Here is a 19,357-nt window from a genome sequence, read left to right on the forward strand (position 1 = left end):
AGGAAATGGAAGACATACAAGACCACTGATAATCTCCCTCGATCTGGGGCTCCACACAAGATCTCACCCCGTGGGGTCAAAATGATCACAAGAACGGTGAGCAAAAATCCCAGAACCACACAGGGGGACCTAGTGAATGACCTGCAGAGAGCTGGGACCAAAGTAACAAAGCCTACCATCAGTAACACACTACGCCGCCAGGGAGTCAAATCCTGCAGTGCCAGACGTGTCCCCCTGCTTAAGCCAGTTCATGTCCAGGCCCGTCTGAAGTTTGCTAGAGTGCATTTGGATGATCCAGAAGAGGATTGGGAGAATGTCATATGGTCAGATGAAACCAAAATAGAACTTTTTGGTAAAAACTCAACTCGTCGTATTTGGAGGACAAAGAATGCTGAGTTGCATCCAAAGAACACCATACCTACTGTGAAGCATGGGGGTGGAAACATCATGCTTTGGGGCTTTTTTCTGCAAAGGGACCAGGACGACTGATCCGTGTAAAGGAAAGAATGAATGGGGCCATGTATCGTGAGATTTTGAGTGAAAACCTCCTTCCATCAGCAAGGGCATTGAAGATGAAACATGGCTGGGTCTTTCAGCATGACAATGATCCTAAACACACCGCCCGGGCAACGAAGGAGTGGCTTCGTAAGAAGCATTTCAAGGTCCTGGAGTGGCCTAGCCAGTCTCCAGATCTCAACCCCATAGAACATCTTTGGAGGGAGTTGAAAGTCTGTGTTGCCCAGCGACAGCCCCAAAACATCACTGCTCTAGAGGAGATCTGCATGGAGGAATGGGCCAAAATACCAGCAACAGTGTGTGAAAACCTTGTGAAGACTTACAGAAAACGTTTGACCTGTGTCATTGCCAACAAAGGGTATATAACAAAGTATTGAGAAACTTTTGTTATTGACCAAATACTTATTTTCCACCATAATTTGCAAATAAATTCATTAAAAATCCTACAATGTGATTTTCGGGATTTTTTTCCCTCATTTTGTCTGTCATAGTTGACATGTACCTATGATGAAAATTACAGGCCTCTCTCATCTTTTTAAGTGGGAGAACTTGCACAATTGGTAGCTGACTAAATACTTTTTTCCCCCACTGTACTTGGGAGTATGGCTAGACAGTACACTGTCCTTCTCTCAGCACATATCAAAGCTGCAGGCTAAGGTTAAATCTAGACTTGGTTTCCTCTAATATAATCGGTCCTCTTTCACCCCAGCTGCCAAATTAACCCTGATTCAGATGACCATCCTACCCATGCTAGATTACGGAGACGTAATTTATAGATCATCAGGTAAGAATGCTCTCGAGCGACTAGATGTTCTTTACCATTCGGCCATCAGATTTGACACCAATGCTCCTTATAGTGTCATGAGCACTCTCTCTCCCTGGTAGCAACATTAATTGCATTCAATTATCTTCCACTCTGCTCACCTCCCTCTCTCTACTCAGCCTAACTAGCTCCACCTGCCCTGCTCTGCTCTTGTTACCTGGCCAGCTGCACTGCATTTCCCACTCACCATCCTCACCTTGCCTCACTCTGTTCTAATTACTCTGCCAGCTGAACTGCATTTCCCACTACCTCTCCCAGTATATCAAGCCCTGGTTTTCAGCCAAGCCCTGTCAGATCGTCTTCAAACCCGGACCAGTAACCTGCCTGTCTGCGCTCTGACTCCTGTTTGTGATACCGATCCTTTCTTGACTGCCTCCTTGTTCTACTGCCCCGTCTATCCCAACCTGCCTTCTGGACCTCGACTACTCTCCGATCTTCAGCCCCCTCCGGTAACTTTCGTTTCTGCCTTCTGTCTCTCACCACGATATTTGCCCAGCCCTGATCTGTACTTCTGCCTGCCATTCATATTGCTGTTGTGTGTGTGTGTTCCCCAGGTCTCCGACCACCAGATGAGCGTGCCCAGACGTTTCACCACCCTCAGCCCGATACGCCGCTCCATCACTGGGGAACACACACACTAAGCACTTGGACTGGACACCCCCGGACATTTGGTGACCCCCGGAGCACAGGTACCCACAGGAGGACCCTGAAAGACCCCTGACACCCCTGGGACTCCTCTTCCCGCCTGTAACCTTGAATAAAGAACTCTGAATTTGAACTTGCGCTCTTGGGTCCTCTTCTGTTCGTGACAGAACGATCTGACCATCATGGACCCAGCGCACTCCCTGACCACGATGGAGGAAGAGCCAGAGAGGACTGCCCTACAGCGACTGGAACGCTCTGAGGGAGACATAAATCAGATGGCTGGCGACATCGCTTCCCTTCTCCAGCTATTCAACCAGCAGCAACAACAGTTCCAACTGCAGCAACAACAGCTAGCCCAAGCCCTGCAACTACTCTCAAGCCCGGCTACTCCACCTGCACCCCCCCTGGTCCTTTTGTTCCTGTACCACCGATACTCCTTCATCCCTCCGCTGGAGGTCCCAATGCTGCAGGCCCGGCAGTGCTGCCACCAGATCCCCACGCTCCTGAACCAAGGATTGGGAACCCGGAACGTTTTGATGGCAACCAGAAGCAAGTAAGACCATTCTTGAGCAGCTGCCGAATCCAGTTTGCACTACAGCCCAGGACTTTCTCAACAGAGGGAGCCAAGGTGGGGTATGTCATCACACATCTCACCGGTCGAGCTCGGTTGTGGGGAACGGCGGAATTCGACCGGCAAACCCCAGCCTGTGCCTCCTTCAGTGCCTTTGAGGAGGAGATGTTAAAGGTCTTTGACCTAGGCTCGCCAACAGCCGAAGCGTCACAAGCTCTGCTCACCATCCGTCAGGGCAATCGGACAGTGGCAGACTTCTCCATTGACTTTCGTACCCTGGCCAGTCACAGCTCGTTTAACCCAGAGGCACTGGTGCAAGCCTTCCTCCATAGCCTGGCGGACTATATCAGGGACGAGCTTGTTTCCCATGACCCGCCCTCAACGCTTGATGCCGCCATTGACCTTGCCGTTCGCATTGACCGCCGTATACAGACCCGGAGGAGGGAGAAGGGCCGTCTCAGTCAACCTGCCATCCGTACTCGGGTCGATACCGCTTCTGTCCAGCCCCTGCCTGTCAAGTCCCATAGCCAACTCAATCAGCCTGAGCCCATGGAGATTGGCCGTGCCTCTCTGACTCCCGAGGAGCGTCGGCGCCGCCTAAGCTCCAACCTTTGCCTCTACTGTGGTGGCGAGAATCACCGTGTCGCTACTTGTCCGGCAAAAGCCGCAGCTCACCAGGTGTAGGGGAGATCCGGGTGAGCTCAACAAGCCTTCAGTCTCCCTCCATCCGAAAGACCCTGCTTCATCTCCGCCTTCAGCTTTCTGACAAGACTCATACATTGGCCGCCCTTGTGGATTCCGGAGCCGAAGCAAACATCATGGACCCTGAGCTTGCACAGCAACTGGGCGTGAACCATCATCAACTGACACAACCCATTCCTGCACGAGCCCTGGATGGGCATCATCTTGGCACTGTCACTCATATCTCCGCCCCTGTGACAATCCTGCTGTCAGGAAACCACCAGGAGTCCATCCAGTTTCACCTCCTACACTCACCTGGCCAACCACTCATTCTTGGATACCCGTGGCTCCGTCAGCACAACCCCCACATCGACTGGGAGACAGGAACAGTCCGTGAGTGGGGAAGGAGTTGTCACCAGACCTGTTTAAGGGGGCCACCCTGCCCGTTCACCGGGAAGGATCTAGCGCTACCTCCGACATATCCAATGTTCCGGCCTGTTACCACAGCCTGAAAGAGGTGTTCAACAAATCCAAGGCGACATCTCTACCCCCACACAGACCCTATGACTGCGCGATTGATCTCCTGCCTGGCACAGCACCTCCCAAGGGTCGTCTGTATTCACTGTCAGCCCCGGAAAGAAAGGCCATGGAGGACTACATTAATGACTCTCTTGCCTCCGGGATAATTAGACCGTCGTCTTCCCCGCAGGAGCCGGGATTCTTCTTTGTCGGCAAGAAGGACGGTTCTCTTCGTCCATGCATAGATTACCGGGTCTGAACGACATCACGGTTAAGAGTCGCTACCCACTGCCCTTACTTTCGTCTGCCTTCGAACTGCTGCAGGGAGCCACTGTATTCACTAAGCTGGACCTTCGCAATGCCTACCATCTGGTGCGGATGAGGGAGGGAGACGAATGGAAGACAGCGTTCAACACACCAACCGGCCACTATGAATATCTCGTCATGCCCTTCGGCCTCACCAATGCCCCAGCAGTTTTTCAAGCCCTAGTGAATGATATCCTCAGGGACATGCTAAATACGTTCGTATTTGTGTACCTTGACGATATTTTAATATTCTCAAAGACTCTGTCAGAACACACGCACCACGTCCGGTTGGTCCTGCGCCGCCTGCTGGAGAACTCTCTTTTCGTGAAGGCAGAGAGGTGCGAGTTCCATGCCAAGACCGTTTCATTCCTGGGGTATGTGGTGACCGAGGGCAGCATTCAGATGGATCTCACGAAGGTGTCGGCTGTCACTTCCTGGCCAGTTCCTGAGTCTCGGAAGAAGTTGCAACAGTTCCTGGGCTTTGCCAACTTTTATAGGAGATTCATCAGAAACTATAGCACAGTGGCTGCACCCCTCACGGCGCTAACCAGCACTAAACAACCGTACCAATGGACATCAGCTGCTGATAAGGCCTTCAATATCCTCAAGACATGTTTCACTTCTGCTCCCATCCTCCAGATGCCAGATGCAGCAAGGCAGTTTGTGGTGGAGGTAGATGCTTCGGACGTGGGAGTGGGTGCAGTGCTTTCTCAAAGAGCAGCTGAGGATGGCAAGATGCACCCCTGTGCCTTCTACTCCCGTCGGCTAACCCCTGCCGAATGCAACTACGACATTGGGAACCGCGAGCTGTTGGCTGTCAAGCTCGCCCTTGAAGAATGGCGGCACTGGTTAGAGGGGTCAAAGGAACCATTCGTAGTGTGGACAGACCACAAGAACCTGGAGTATATCCAAACAGCCAGGAGGCTGAACTCCCGTCAACAGCGGTGGTCTCTGTTCTTTACGCGCTTCAATTTCACGCTCTCCTACCGCCCGGGATCTCGCAACATCAAACCTGATGCTCTTTCCCGGATGTTTCAGAAGGACGAGACCACCGCCATGACAGCTCCCATTCTTCCCAGCCACTTGGTCGTAGCGGCCCTCACCTGGGAGATCGAGAAGCAGGTCATGGAGGCTCTTCGGGACCAGCCAGGTCCAAGCACCAGCGCCCCCAACCGTCTGTTTGTTCCAGCAAATCTCAGGTCACCTGTGATTCAGTGGGGGCACGAATCCCGTCTGGCCTGTCATCCCGGCATCACTCGCACCCTTCATCTGGTCCGCCAGCGGTTCTGGTGGCGGGGGGATGAGACGGGATGTCCGAGAATTCATCCGAGCTTGTCCCACTTGTAACCGAAACAAGACTCCCAACCAGCCTCCTGCTGGGTTGCTGCAACCCCTACTCATACCCAAGAGGCCCTGGTCCCACGTTTCACTGGACTTTGTTACGGGCCTTCCGCCCTCTGACGGACACACAGTCATCCTTACCATTGTTGACCGCTTTAGTAAGATGACCCACTTCGTGCCCCTTCCCAAACTACCCTCTGCTAAAGAGACCTCCCAGGTGGTCCTGGAACATGTGTTTCGTATCCATGGCCTACCCCAGGATATAGTGTCAGACCGGGGCCCGCAATTCTCAGCAACCTTTTGGAAGGAGTTCTGTCATCTCCTTGGGGCCACCGCCAGCCTATCGTCTGGATTCCACCCGCAGTCAAACGGCCAGACTGAACGCATGAACCAGGAGCTGGAGAAGGCACTGAGGTGTGTGGCTTCCCAAAATCCCCGGGCCTGGGCTCAACACCTGCTCTGGGTGGAATATGCCCATAATTCACTCACCAGTTCCTCCACCGGGCTCTCCCCCTTTCAGTGTGTCTACGGGTATCAACCTCCACTGTTTGCCAGCCAGGAGGCGGATGCCACCTGTCCGTCTGCTCTTGCGTATGCCCGCCGCTGCCGCCGCACTTGGGCCCAGGCTCGCACTGTGCTCCTGAAGTCTGGAACCAGCTACGCCGTCGGTGCCAACCGACGGAGGACCCCAGCACCTACTTACCGGGTTGGTCAGAAGGTCTGGCTGTCTGCCCGGGATCTGCCGCTGCGGGTTGTATCACGAAAGCTGGCCCTCGCTTCATTGGTCCTTTTCCTGTGCAGAAAGTCATCAGTCCAACGGCGGTCCGACTTCAGTTGCCCGCTTCCATGCGGGTCCACCCCACCTTCCACGTCTCCAAGGTCAAGCCGGTCCATGAAAGTCCCCTGGTCCCTGCAGCTCCGGCGCCACCTCCTCCGCGCCTCGTAGATGGCGGTCCTGTCTTCACCGTCCGGCGGCTGCTCCGCTCTAGGCGAAGGGGTAGGGGTCTCCAGTACCTCGTTGATTGGGAGGGATATGGTCCAGAGGAGAGGACCTGGATCCCGGCCAGGAGGATAGTGGACCGGACCCTTATCACTGACTTCCACCGACTACATCCTGATCAGCCTGCAATCCGTAGGGGCCGTCCAAGAGGGGTTCCTAGCCGTCCGGCCCGCCCTGCTCCTGTCTCAGTGCCTGTCCTGTCTCCCCGACCGTGACCCTCCAGCTCCTTCTGAGGATGAGGAGATTCACTCGGACCGCTCGGAGGAGTTCTGACCCGCCGCCTGCTCCCCTCCACCCTCCCGGCATGATGTTGTTCTTGGGACTTCTGGGGCCGTCCCTTGGAGGGGGGGTCCTGTCATGAGCACTCTCTCTCCCTGGTAGCAACATTAATTGCATTCAATTATCTTCCACTCTGCTCACCTCCCTCTCTCTACTCAGCCTAACTAGCTCCACCTGCCCTGCTCTGCTCTTGTTACCTGGCCAGCTGCACTGCATTTCCCACTCACCATCCTCACCTTGCCTCACTCTGTTCTAATTACTCTGCCAGCTGAACTGCATTTCCCCACTACCTCTCCCAGTATATCAAGCCCTGGTTTTCAGCCAAGCCCTGTCAGATCGTCTTCAAACCCGGACCAGTAACCTGCCTGTCTGCGCTCTGACTCCTGTTTGTGATACCGATCCTTTCTTGACTGCCTCCTTGTTCTACTGCCCCGTCTATCCCAACCTGCCTTCTGGACCTCGACTACTCTCCGATCTTCAGCCCCTCCGGTAACTCGTTTCTGCCTTCTGTCTCTCACCACGATATTTGCCCAGCCCTGATCTGTACTTCTGCCTGCCATTCATATTGCTGTTGTGTGTGTGTGTCCCCCAGGTCTCCGACCACCAGATGAGCGTGCCCAGACGTTTCACCACCCTCAGCCCGATACGCCGCTCCATCACTGGGGAACACACACACTAAGCACTTGGACTGGACACCCCCGGACATTTGGTGACCCCCGGAGCACAGGTACCCACAGGAGGACCCTGAAAGACCCCTGACACCCCTGGGACTCCTCTTCCCGCCTGTAACCTTGAATAAAGAACTCTGAATTTGAACTTGCGCTCTTGGGTCCTCTTCTGTTCGTGACATATAGGACACATCACTGCACTCTATACTCCTCTGTAAGCTGGTCATCTCTGTATACCCGTCGCAAGACCCACTGGTTGATGCTTATTTATAAAACCCTCTTAGGCCTCACTCCCACCTATCTGAGATACTGCAGCCCTCATCCTCCACATACAACACCCGTTCTGCCAGTCACATTCTGTTAAAGGTCCCCAAAGCACACACATCACTGGGTCGCTCCTCTTTTCAGTTCGCTGCAGCTAGCGACTGGAACAAGCTGCAAGAAACACTCAAACTGGACAGTTTTATCTCCATCTCTTCATTCAAAGACTCAATCATGGACGCTCTTACTGACAGTTGTGGCTGCTTCGTGTGATGTACTGTTGTCTCTACCTTCTTGCCCTTTGTGCTGTTGTCTGTGCTTAATAATGTTTGTACCATGTTTTGTGCTGCTGCCACCATGTTGTGCTGCTGCCATATTGTGTTGCTACCATGTTGTTGTCATGTTGTGTTGCTACCATGCTGTGTTGTCATGTGTTGCTGCCATGCTAAGTTGTTGTCTTGGGTCTCTCTTTATGTAGTGTTGTGGTGTCTCTCTTGTCGTGATGTGTGTTTTGTCCTATATTTAATTTTTATTTTTTACATTTAATCCCAGCCCCCGTCCCCGCAGGACCTTTTGGTAGGCCGGCATTGTAAATAAGAATTTGTTCTTAACTGACTTGCCTAGTTAAAGATTAAATCAAAATAAAATAAAAGGCTGCAGTGCTATACTCCATTGAGACAGTGCTCATTGTTCATTTTACATGATGGATATATGCTACTCCATTTCTTACAATCAATCAGCCTAAAATCCCAAAGAGCAAGCAATGCAGATATAGAAGCACGGTGGCTAGGAAAAACTCCCTAGAAAGGCAGGAACCTAGGAATAAACCTAGAGAGGAACCAGGCTCTGAGGGGTGGCCAGTCCTCTTCTGGCTGTGCCGGTGGAGATTATAAGAGTACATGGCCATTAAGCCCAGATTGTTCTTCAAGTAGTTCAAATGTGCTTCATAGATGACCAGCAGGGTCAAATAATAATGTGGTTAAAGAGGGTGCAACAGGTCAGCACCTCAGGAGTGAATGTCAGTTGGCTTTTCATAGCTGAGTTGAGCTGAGCTGAGCAGAGCAGAGCAGAGCAGAGAGAGAGAGAGAGAGAGAGAGAGAGAGAGAGAGAGAGAGAGCAGTCAAAACAGCAGATCCAGGACAAGGTATCACGTCCGGAGAACACACATGCCTCTTCAAGCATTTCGCTAAACCTGCAATAACATCTGCTAAACACGTGTATGTGACAAATAGAATGTGATTTGATGTGATACATGATGTTTGGCTGTGAAGTGTTATCTTATGGGTTTGGTGATTGTTCTGTGTGAAGCTGCATTCTACATTGCATCATGGAATGTGGAATGTGATGTGAAACCACTGAGCCTATGGCTGTTGAAGCTACTCCACTGCGCTGCTGCTGTGAGCAGGAGTGGGAGAGAAGCCATGCTTTTATTAGACTCTTCTTCTGTCACTCATTCTCCTGCCTCTCCATCCCAAAGGCTGCCAAGTATTTTGAAGGGTGGTTAAAGAGGCAGCTGTGTGCACACACACTCAGAATATTTATAGGTTTGTCTTATTCCAGAAAACACCCATAAGTGTGATCCTGAAACGAGTGTCAGTGTAATGCGGTGGATCGAAGTCAGGCGCAGGACACAGAACTCGAGGAAAGTACTTTACTGAACTTGAGTAAAGAAAACAACACAGCAATACCTTCGACACACGAAACGAAAACCAACCATGCACAAGACACATTGGGAGCACCTGGGTTAAATAGGGTAGGCGTGATTACACAAATGGGAAACAGGTGTGTGACATAGACAACAGGTGCAACATAGACACATACAACATAGATCGGCAGTAGCTAGTATTTCGGTGACGACGAACGCCGCAGCCTGCCCGAGCAAGGAGGAGGGGCAGCCTCGGCAGAATCCGTGACAGTACCCCCCCCCCCCCCACGCGCGGCTCCAGCCGTGCGTCGACACCGGCCTTGGGACGGCCAGGAGGACGCGGTGCGGGGCGAGTCGGATGACTACGGTGGAAATCCCTCAACATGGAGGGATCGAGGATGTCCTTCCGAGGGACCCAGCACCGCTCCTCCGGACCGTACCCCTCCCACTCCACGAGATACTGCAGGCCTCCCACCCGACGCCTCAAATCTAAGATGGAACGGACTGAGTACGCCGGTGCCCCCTCGATGTCCAGTGGGGGCGGAGGGACCTCCCGTATCTCAGACTCCTGGAGTGGACCAGCTACCACCGGCCTGAGGAGAGACACATGGAACGAGGGGTTAATACGATACTCAGGAGGAAGCTGTAACCTATAACATACCTCAATCAATCTCCTCAGGACTTTGAAAGGCCCCACAAACCGCCGACCCAGCTTCCGGCAGGTTTCGGGTCGAGAGCCTCACTGTGGTGGGATGGCCCGCTGTAGGCGCACATGGGCAGCGTTCCAGGTCTCCTGCGAGCGCCGAAACCATTCATCCACCGCAGGTGCCTCGATCTGGCTCTGATGCCAAGGTGCCAGAACCGGCTGATAACCTAATACACACTGGAATGGAGTAAGGTTAGTGGAGGAGTGGCGGAGTGAGTTTTGGGCTATCTCTGCCCAGGGGAGGAATGCCGACCACTCCCCCCGCTGGTCCTGGCAATACGACCTCAGAAACCTACCCACCTCCTGGTTGATTCTCTCCACCTGCCCGTTACTTTCGGGGTGAAACCCTGAGGTAAGGCTGACCGAGACTCCCAGACGTTCCATGAACGCCCTCCAAACCCTCGAGGTGAACTGGGAACCCCGATCAGACACTATATCCTCAGGTACCCCATAGTGCCGGAAGACGTGTGTAAATAGGGCCTTAGCAGTCTGTAGGGCCGTAGGGAGACCGGGCAGAGGAATGAGGCAGCAGGACTTAGAAAACCGATCCACAACGACCAGGATCGTGGTATTCCTTTGTGAGGGAGGAAGATCCGTCACGAAATCCACCGATAGGTTGGACCACGGTCGTTGTGGAACGGGTAGGGGTTGCAATTTCCCTCTGGGCAGGTGTCTAGGAGCCTTACACTGGGCGCACACCGAGCAGGAAGAAACAAACCCTCACGTCCTTAGCTAAGGTGGGCCACCAGTACTTCCCACTAAGACAATGCACTGTCCGACCGATACCAGGATGACCAGAGGAGGGTGACGTGTGAGCCCAATAGATCAACCGATCGCGGACCTCCAGCGGAACGTACACACGACCCTCTGGACACTGGGGAGGAGTGGGTTCATTACACAACGCCCACTCGATGTCCGCATCCACCTCCCACACCACCGGTGCCACAAGACACGACGCCGGAAGTATGGGAGTGGGCTCCACGGAACTCTCCTCCGTGTCATACAGTCGGGACAGAGCATCTGCCTTAGCATTCTGGGAGCCTGGCCTGTACGAAAGGGTGAAACAAAAACGGTGAGAAACTTTGACCACATTGCCTGGCGAGGGTTTAATCTCGTCGCCGCTCGGATGTACTCCAGATTGCGGTGGTCAGTCAAAATGAGAAAAGGGTGGTTAGCCCCCTCAACCCAATGTCTCCACGTTTTCAGGGCTTGGACCGCGGCCAACAGCTCTCGGTCCCCCACATCATAGTTGCGCTCCGCCGGACTGAGCTTCTTAGAAAAGAACGCACAGGGGCGGAGCTTGGGTGGTGTGCCCGAGCGCTGGGAAAGTACAGCACCTATCCCAGCCTCCAACGCGTCCACCTTAACCGTGAAGGCCAAGGAGGGATCCGGATGAGCCAGCACTGGAGCCGAGGTAAACAGGCTCTTCAGACGATTGAAAGCCCTGTCCGCCTCAGCTGACCACCGTAAACGCACCGGTCCCCCCTTCAGCAATGAGGTAATGGGAGCCGCTACCTGACCAAAGCCCCGGATAAACCTCTGGTAGTAATTGGCAAATCCCAAAAATGTATGCACCTTCTTCACCGTGGTTGGAGTCGGCCAATTGCGCACGGCCTAAATGCGGTCACTCTCCATTTTCACCCCAGACGCGGACATGTGGTACCCTAGGAAGGAGATGGACTCCTGAAAGAACAAGCATTTCTCCGCCTTGGCATACAGGTCATGCTTCAACAGTCGTCCAAGTACCTTACGCACCAGGGACACATGCTCGGCCCGTGTAGCAGAGTATATGAGGATGTCATCAATATACACCACTACACCCTGTCCGTGCAGATCCCTGAAAATCTCATCGACGAAGGCTTGGAAGACTGATGGAGCATTCATCAACCCGTATGGCATGACGAGGTACTCATAGTGTCCTGAGGTAGTGCTGAAAGCCATCTTCCACTCATCTCCCTCCCGAATACGCACCAGATTGTACGCGCTCCTGAGATCCAATTTCGTGAAGAAGCGCGCTCCATGCAGTGATTCCGTCATACATGCTATCAGAGGTAAGGGATAGCTGTACTTGACAGTGATCTGATTAAGACCACGGTAATCAATGCACGGGCGTAACCCACCATCTTTCTTCTTTACGAAAAAGAAACTTGAGGAAACAGGTGAAGTGGAAGGCCGAATGTATCCCTGTCTCAGCGATTCAGTTTCCATAGCCGCCTTCTCCGCCTGTGACAGAGGATACACGTGACTCCGGGGAAGTGCAGCACCTACCTGGAGATTTATCGCACAATCCCCTGGACGATGGGGTGGTAATTTAGTCGCCCTCTTCTTACTGAAGGCGAGAGCCAAATCGGCATACTCAGAAGGAATGTGCACTGTGGAGACCTGGTTTGGACTCTCCACCGTAGTAGCCCCCAAAGGAAACCCCTACACACATCCCCGAGCACGGACTGGACCATCCCTGAGAGCACTCTGTTGCCAGGAAATAGTGGGATCATGAGTGGTTAACCAGGGAAGTCCCAACACCACAGGATACGCAGGAGAATCAATCAGATAGAGACTAATCCTCTCCTCATGACCCCCCTGCGTCCTCATAGAGAGTGGTGCGGTAACCTCCCTGATTAGACCTGACCCTAGCGGGCGACTATCTAATGCGTGGACAGGAAAAGGCACATCAACACGAACAGTAGGAATCCCTAACCTAAGAGAATATTGACAATCAATAAAATTCCCAGCTGCGCCTGAATCTACTAGCGCCTTATGCTGGGAATGAGGAGAAAACTCCGGAAATACAACCTCTATAAACAACTGACCAACAGGGAGCTCTGGGTGAGTCGGATGCCTACTCACCTGAGATGGTCGATCAGTGCTCTGCTTACTGCCTCGACTCCCTGGGGACCCTCTCCAGCACCGAACTGCAGTGTGTCCTCTGCGGCCACAGTTGGTGCAGGGGACGGCCCCTCTCCTGGTCTCCCTAAGTGCAGCACCTCCGAGCTCCATGGGGGTATCAAGATCTAAAGCATGCTGTGCAGTGTTGTGGAGTGTTGTGGAGTGCTGTGGAGTGCTGTGGAGTGTTGTGGAGTGTTGTGGAGTGTTGTGGAGTGTTGTGGAGTGCTGTGGAGTGTTGTGGAGTGTTGTGGAGTGTTGTGGAGTGTTGTGGAGTGTTGTGGAGTGCTGTGGAGTGTTGTGGAGTGTTGTGGAGTGTTGTGGAGTGTTGTGGAGTGCTGTGGAGTGTTGTGGAGTGTTGTGGAGTGTTGTGCTACTTGGGCCTGTAGTCTTGGGCTTGGTCTGATTAATGATTTTTAATTTGTGAACTCTCAATGTGGGCATGAAAGGGATATTTTGTTCTTTTGAATTCTTTATGACTTGCATTTCACATGATTAGCTTAATTGTTTAATTAGCTTAATTGTTTGATTGGAATATAAAGTTTAATTATTCATTATGATTATGAATAGCACTAAAAAAGCAGCTTTTGTATAGGGCTTTCTCTTCTTATACCCATTCCTAGACAGGCTACAACATGTTACCAGAAGAATAAATTCAGGATTTTAAATATTCTTATATGTTATAGAGTACATTTACAGTGCATTCGGAAAGTATTCAGACCCCTTGACTTTTTCCACATTTTGTACCATTACAGCTTTATTCTAAAATGGATTCAATTTTTTGTATTACTCATCAATCTACACACAATACCCCATAATGACAAAGCAAAAACAGGTTTTTAGAATTTTTAGCAAATTTATAAAAATAACAAAACGGAAATATGTCATTTTTCATTTTTTAGTACCCTTCCCCAGATCTGTGCCTCGACACAATCCTGTCTCGGAGCTCTATGGACAATTCCTTCTATCTCATGGCTTGTTTTTTGCTCTGACATGCACTGTCAACTGTGGGACCTTATATAGACAGGTGTTTACCTTTCCAAATCATGTCCAATCAATTTAATTTACCACAGGTGGACTCCATTCAAGTTGTAGAAACATCTCAAGGATGATCAATGGAAACAGGATGCATCTGAGCTCAATTTCGAGTCTCATAGCAAATGGTCTGAATACTTATGTAAATAAGGTATTTCTGTTTTTTAATACATTTCTAAAAACCAGTTTTTGCTTTGTCATTATGGGGTATTGTGTGTAGATTGATGAGGAAAAACATTTATTTAATCAATTTTAGAATAAGGCTGTAACGTAACAAAATGTGGAAAAATGGAAGGGGTCTGAATACTTTCCGAATGCACTGTATATAATGTTGTTACAACATTGAACATAGATTCAATGGAGCTAATAATTTCCCATTTGATAACTGTAAAAGGCGGTCTGGTATAACAGTATGACATGAAAAGATAAGTGCTGTAAATGAAAGGTTTGAGTCAGCCCCAGTGCTTTCAGGAGAGATTGTGTATAGCCTATAGAGTGTATACTGCCATTTGTCTCTCTCCCACGCTCTTTTTTTCTCCTACAGATTAGTGGCTACAACCCTCAGCTCTCTAGATAAGACCTGTCCTGCTCCCTGGAAACAAACTCTTATACACTAAATGCAGAGGACATTGAGAGATACAAGACATGTCACAGGTACTCTTACGTTTGATATTCTCTGAGTCTGTGAAGTTACTCTGTGTGTGTCTGTCAGTTGGTCTGCTGTTGTAGTCTTTGCTGTGAGTCTGTGTCACAGGAACATTCTGTACCATGTGCTGTACCTATGTGTTTATGTTGGTTCTATGTGCTCCATGATTCTGTACTAATCTGTGTTAACATGACACGGTTCATGTCCTGTGACTGACTGATGGTTCTCTGCTCTGAGATTGTGCTGTTGTTATGTGGTGTACTGTACTCTGTGTTGTCGCTTCCTGTTGTGCCCTGTGTTGCTACTCAATGCTGTGACTCTATACCATAACCCTTTTCTGTGTGTTATGTTGTGACTGTGCTCCTGTACAGTATGTGTTCTATGCACTCCTGTATGTATTGTGATTGTGTATCTGTCTCGGTTGGCGAACCTGACGCTCAGTGCTCCTCAGGGGCTCTAATGGCTTCTTTAATTGCGTCCATCCATCACCCTACTGGCTCATCTCTTAAACCACACATGCATATTGAGATGAGCAGCTTAGCTTAGGTGGGGCAGAAATAACTTCCTATAGCTTCAGCTTTTACCTCACCATTTCTTTATTGTGGGCTTGGTTCAAAGGAGGTTTGGCAATGGTAATTTATTTTACATAATGGACTTAAATGTTCTGTTGTCTTTTATGTGTTATCCTGTGAAGCCCAGCAGCAATGATTAATCTATGTTTTCACCACACAGTCTTCTTCAACCCCAACAGCTGTGATCAAGGATATGCTTTTACATCTTAGCACAATCAACTTCAATCCATTGCACTTCAATGCAGTCTGAAAATATGTTCATCATAAATGACTATGTTTAAAAAACAGAAAAAAATATGTTTCTTACGGTAATATAAAGTTTTAGTCACCTGCAAGAGTTCAATTGTCATTGGGAAGATGAACTAATGCTGAAATGTGCAAATAAACCTGTCATGATAACGTCCTCCATGTTGCTGTATTCAGATGGAACAGGAGATCACTCTAGTCCAGAGGAAGATGTCTGATCTGGAGTCAGTGCTGCAGCAGAAGGATGTGGAGCTGAAAGCCTCAGAGACACAGAGGACCATCCTGGAGCAAGACCTGGCTACCTACATCACCGAGTGCACTGTGAGTGGTCCAAAGTGTGTGTGTGTGTGTGTGTGTGTGTGTGTGAGAGTGTGTGTGTGTGTGTGTGTGTGTGTGTGTGTGTGTGTGTGTGTGTGTGTGTGTGTGTGTGTGTGAGTGTGTGTGGCCAAGGGGCATTATACTCTATACAGTGCATTCTAAAATGGATTACATCATTTTTTCCCATCATCAATCTACACACAATACCCCATAATGACAAAGTGAAAACCGGTTTTTAGAAATGTTAGGAAAGTTATTAAAAATTAAAAACTGGAATACCTTATTTACATATGTTATTCAGACCTTTTGCTATGAGACTCGAAATTGAGCTCAGGTGCATCCTGTTTCCATTGACCATCCTTGAGATGTTGCTACTTGATTGGAGTCAACCTGTGGTAAATTCAATTGATTGGACATGATTGTGTCGAGGCACACCAAACAATTTCTGCAGCATTGAAGGTCCCCAAGAACACAGTGGCCTCAATCATTCTTAAATGGAAGAAGTTTGGAACCACCAAGACTCTTCTTAGAGCTGGCTGCCCGGCCAAACTGAGCAATCGGGGGAGAAGGGCCTTGGTCAGGGAGGTGACCAAGAACCCAATGGTCACTCTGACAGAGCTCCAGAGTTCCTCTGTGGAGATGGGAGAACCTTCCAGAAGGACAACCATCTCTGCAGCACTTCACCAATCAGGCCTTTATGGTAGAGTGGCCAGACGGAAGCCACTCCTCAGTAAAAAGCACATGACAGCCCGCTTGGAGTTTGCCAAAAGGCACCTAAAGGACTCTGATCATGAGAAACAAGATTCTCTGGTCTGATGAAACCAAGATTGAACTCTTTGGCCTGAATGCTAAGCGTCACGTCTGGAGGAAACCTGTCACCATCCCTACGGTGAAGCATGGTGGTTGCAGCATCATGCTGTGGGGATATTTTTCAGTGGCAGGTACTGGGAGACTAGTCACGATTGAGGGAAAGATGAATGGAGCAAAGTACAGAGAGATCCTTGATGAAAACCTGCTCCAGAGCGCTCAGGACCTCAGACTGGGGCGAAGGTTCACCTTCCAACAGGACAACGACCCTAAGCACACAGCCAAGACAATGCAGGAGTGGCTTCGGGACAAGTCTCTGAATGTCCTTTGAGTGGCCCAGCCAGAGCCCGGACTTGAACCCGATCGAACATCTCTGGAGAGACCAGAAAATAGCTGTTCAGCGACGCTCCCCATTCAACCTGACAGAGCTTGAGAGGGTCTGCTGAGAAGAATGGGAGAAACTCCCCGGATACAGGTGTGCCAAGCTTGTAGCGTCATACCCAAGAAGACTCGTGGCTTTAACACTGCCAAAGGTGCTTCAACAAAGTACTGAGTAAAGGGTCTGAATAATTATTTAAATGTGATATTTCCATTTTTTTTTCTTTGTGAAAATGTCTACAAACCTGTTTTTGCTTTGGTATTGTGTGTAGATTGATGAGGACAAAAAACGATTTAATCAATTTTAAAATAAGGCTGTAACGTTACAAAATGTGGAAAAAGTCAAGGGGTCTGAATACTTTCCAAATGCACTGTACGTGTGTGTTTCAGAGTCTGAAGCTCAGTCTGGAGCAGGCACGTATGGAGGTTTCCCAGGAAGACGACAAGGCGCTGCAGCTCCTCCATGGCATCCGGGAGCAGAGCAACAAGCTGCAGGAGATTAAAGAACAGGTAGAGGAGAGGGGTTGTGGGTTGTGGAGGGAGTTGCACAAAGTTCCCCCTAAACTATAATGTTTAGGGTTAAGATTTGGGGATGGTAAGCTGATCCTTGATCAGTGCCTACAGGCAGCTTCTATCCAGAGTGCTGTGGAGGGATGTACAGTTGTGGGTTGACCTGTCCTTGCCCATCCCTGTGGTTTGTGAGCCATGTGGTGTGTGAGGAGAGTGCTACTCCTGCCACAGCCATGTTAATTACAGAGGAAGAGGGTGTTGATGCCTCCCCACTGCTCCCTTTGCCCTGCCTCCTACTCCGTGCTCTGTGTTCCCTACTCCCTGCTCCCTACTCCCTGCTCCGTGGTCTCTGCTCCGTGGTCTCTGCGTCATGCTCTCTGCTCCCTGCTCCCTGCTCCCTGCTCCCTGCTCCCTGCTCCCTGCTCCCTGCTCCCTGCTCTCTGCTCCCTGCTCCGTGCTCCCTGCTCTGTGCTCCCTGCTCCGTGCTCTCTGCTCCTTGCTCCGTGCTCCCTGCTCCGTGCTCCGTGCTCCCTGCTCCCTGCTCCGTGCTCCCTGCTCCCTGCTCCCTGCTCCGTGCTCCGTGCTCCGTGCTCCCTGCCACCTGCTCCCTGCTCCCTGTTCCCTGCTCCCTGCTCCGTGCTCCCTGCTCCGTGCTCCCTACTCCGTGCTCCCTGCTCCCTGCTCCCTGCTCCCTGCTCCGTGCTCCCTGTGCAGGTGGAGTCAGTGGACTATTAAACACCCTGGCTCAGAATTCCTGACTGCTGGAACCCTATTTTTTGTATTTGTATTTTGTATTTATTACGGATCCCCATTAGTGGCTGCCAAGACAGCAGCTACTCTTCCTGGGGTCCAATCACAATTTACATACAATAAAACAATACATCACACAACAAATTATTACACATTACGCTACCATAACATATTTACAATACAAAATCAATAATACAGCAAAATAACAATATTAAAATGTGTGTGTGTAGAGTGCGCGTGTTAGCAAGTGTTTACGAATGCTGTGTGTGTGCCTGTGTGTGTGTGTGTGTCTCTTCACAGTCTGCGCTGTTCCATAAAGTGTAGTTTTATCTGTTTTTTAAATTTGATTTTACTGCTTTACTGAGTTACATAGAGTGTAGTCATGGCTCTATGTAGTACTGTGCGTTTCCCGTAGTCTGTTCTGGACTTGGGGACTGTGAAGAGACCTCTGGTGGCATGTCTCGTGGGGTATGCATGGGTGTCCGAGCTGTGTGCCAGCATTCCAAACAGAGAGCTCGGTACATTCAGCTTGTCAACACCTCTTAAAGAAGTCAATCTCTCTTCCACTCTAAGCCAGGAGAGACTAACATGCATGTCATTATGTTAGCTCTCCATGTACTTTTAAGGGCCAGCCGTGCTGCCCTGAGCCAACTGCAATTTTCCCAAGTCCCTCCTAGGGCCTGTAGGACCTGCCTTGTTGATAGAGTTGTTAAGAAGGCAGAGCAGCGCTTAATTATGGACATACTTCTCCCCATTTTAGCTACTGTTGTATCAATATGCTTTGACCATGACAGTTTACACAATCCAGGGTTACTCCAAGCAGTTTAGTCACCTCAACTTGCTCAATTTCCACATTATTCATTACGAGATGTAGTTGAGGTTTAGGGTTTAGTGAATGATTTGACCCAAATACAATGCTATTCAGGTGAATTAGTGTTAATACTGTGGTTTCATTGCCATTATTGAATAAGGATAATCAGAGTTAGGCATAAAACTATAAAAAGGCTTGAGTGCCACATAATAGAAGTCTAATAGCAATAGAAGTAATAGTAGCGGTAGCCTTCAGTGAGTATCAACATTGAGTATTTCCTAGCAGTTTGCAGTATGCTGTCCAAGTTCCAACAGTGGGCGTGAACCCAAATGCACTGTCATGCATTTAACCTGTCCTGACCATGAGAAAGGCTCAGTGGACATCTATCTGATAGTTGCATGCCTCTGCATAGCTCAGCGCCCCAGTACTTCAAGGTGTCT

General features: G+C 50.2%; 1 protein-coding gene across 4 annotated transcripts in view; it reads left to right on the forward strand.

Annotated features, from left to right (window-relative positions):
* Positions 1-19,357, forward strand: part of LOC121584738 (citron rho-interacting kinase) — a 116,394-nt gene that overhangs the window by 18,567 nt on the left and 78,470 nt on the right. For all 4 annotated transcript variants that reach the window (XM_041900811.2, XM_041900813.2, XM_041900812.2 and 1 more), the window contains exons 2-4: positions 14,424-14,533; positions 15,521-15,664; positions 17,237-17,356. In XM_041900811.2, the coding sequence (XP_041756745.1) occupies positions 14,525-14,533; positions 15,521-15,664; positions 17,237-17,356 (273 nt within the window). In that variant the 5' untranslated portion in view covers positions 14,424-14,524. The remainder of the gene's footprint in view (positions 1-14,423; positions 14,534-15,520; positions 15,665-17,236; positions 17,357-19,357) is intronic.

This window comes from Coregonus clupeaformis, chromosome 16 (genome assembly GCF_020615455.1).
Source record: "Coregonus clupeaformis isolate EN_2021a chromosome 16, ASM2061545v1, whole genome shotgun sequence".
In the NCBI taxonomy this organism is placed as follows: Eukaryota; Metazoa; Chordata; class Actinopteri; order Salmoniformes; family Salmonidae; genus Coregonus; species Coregonus clupeaformis.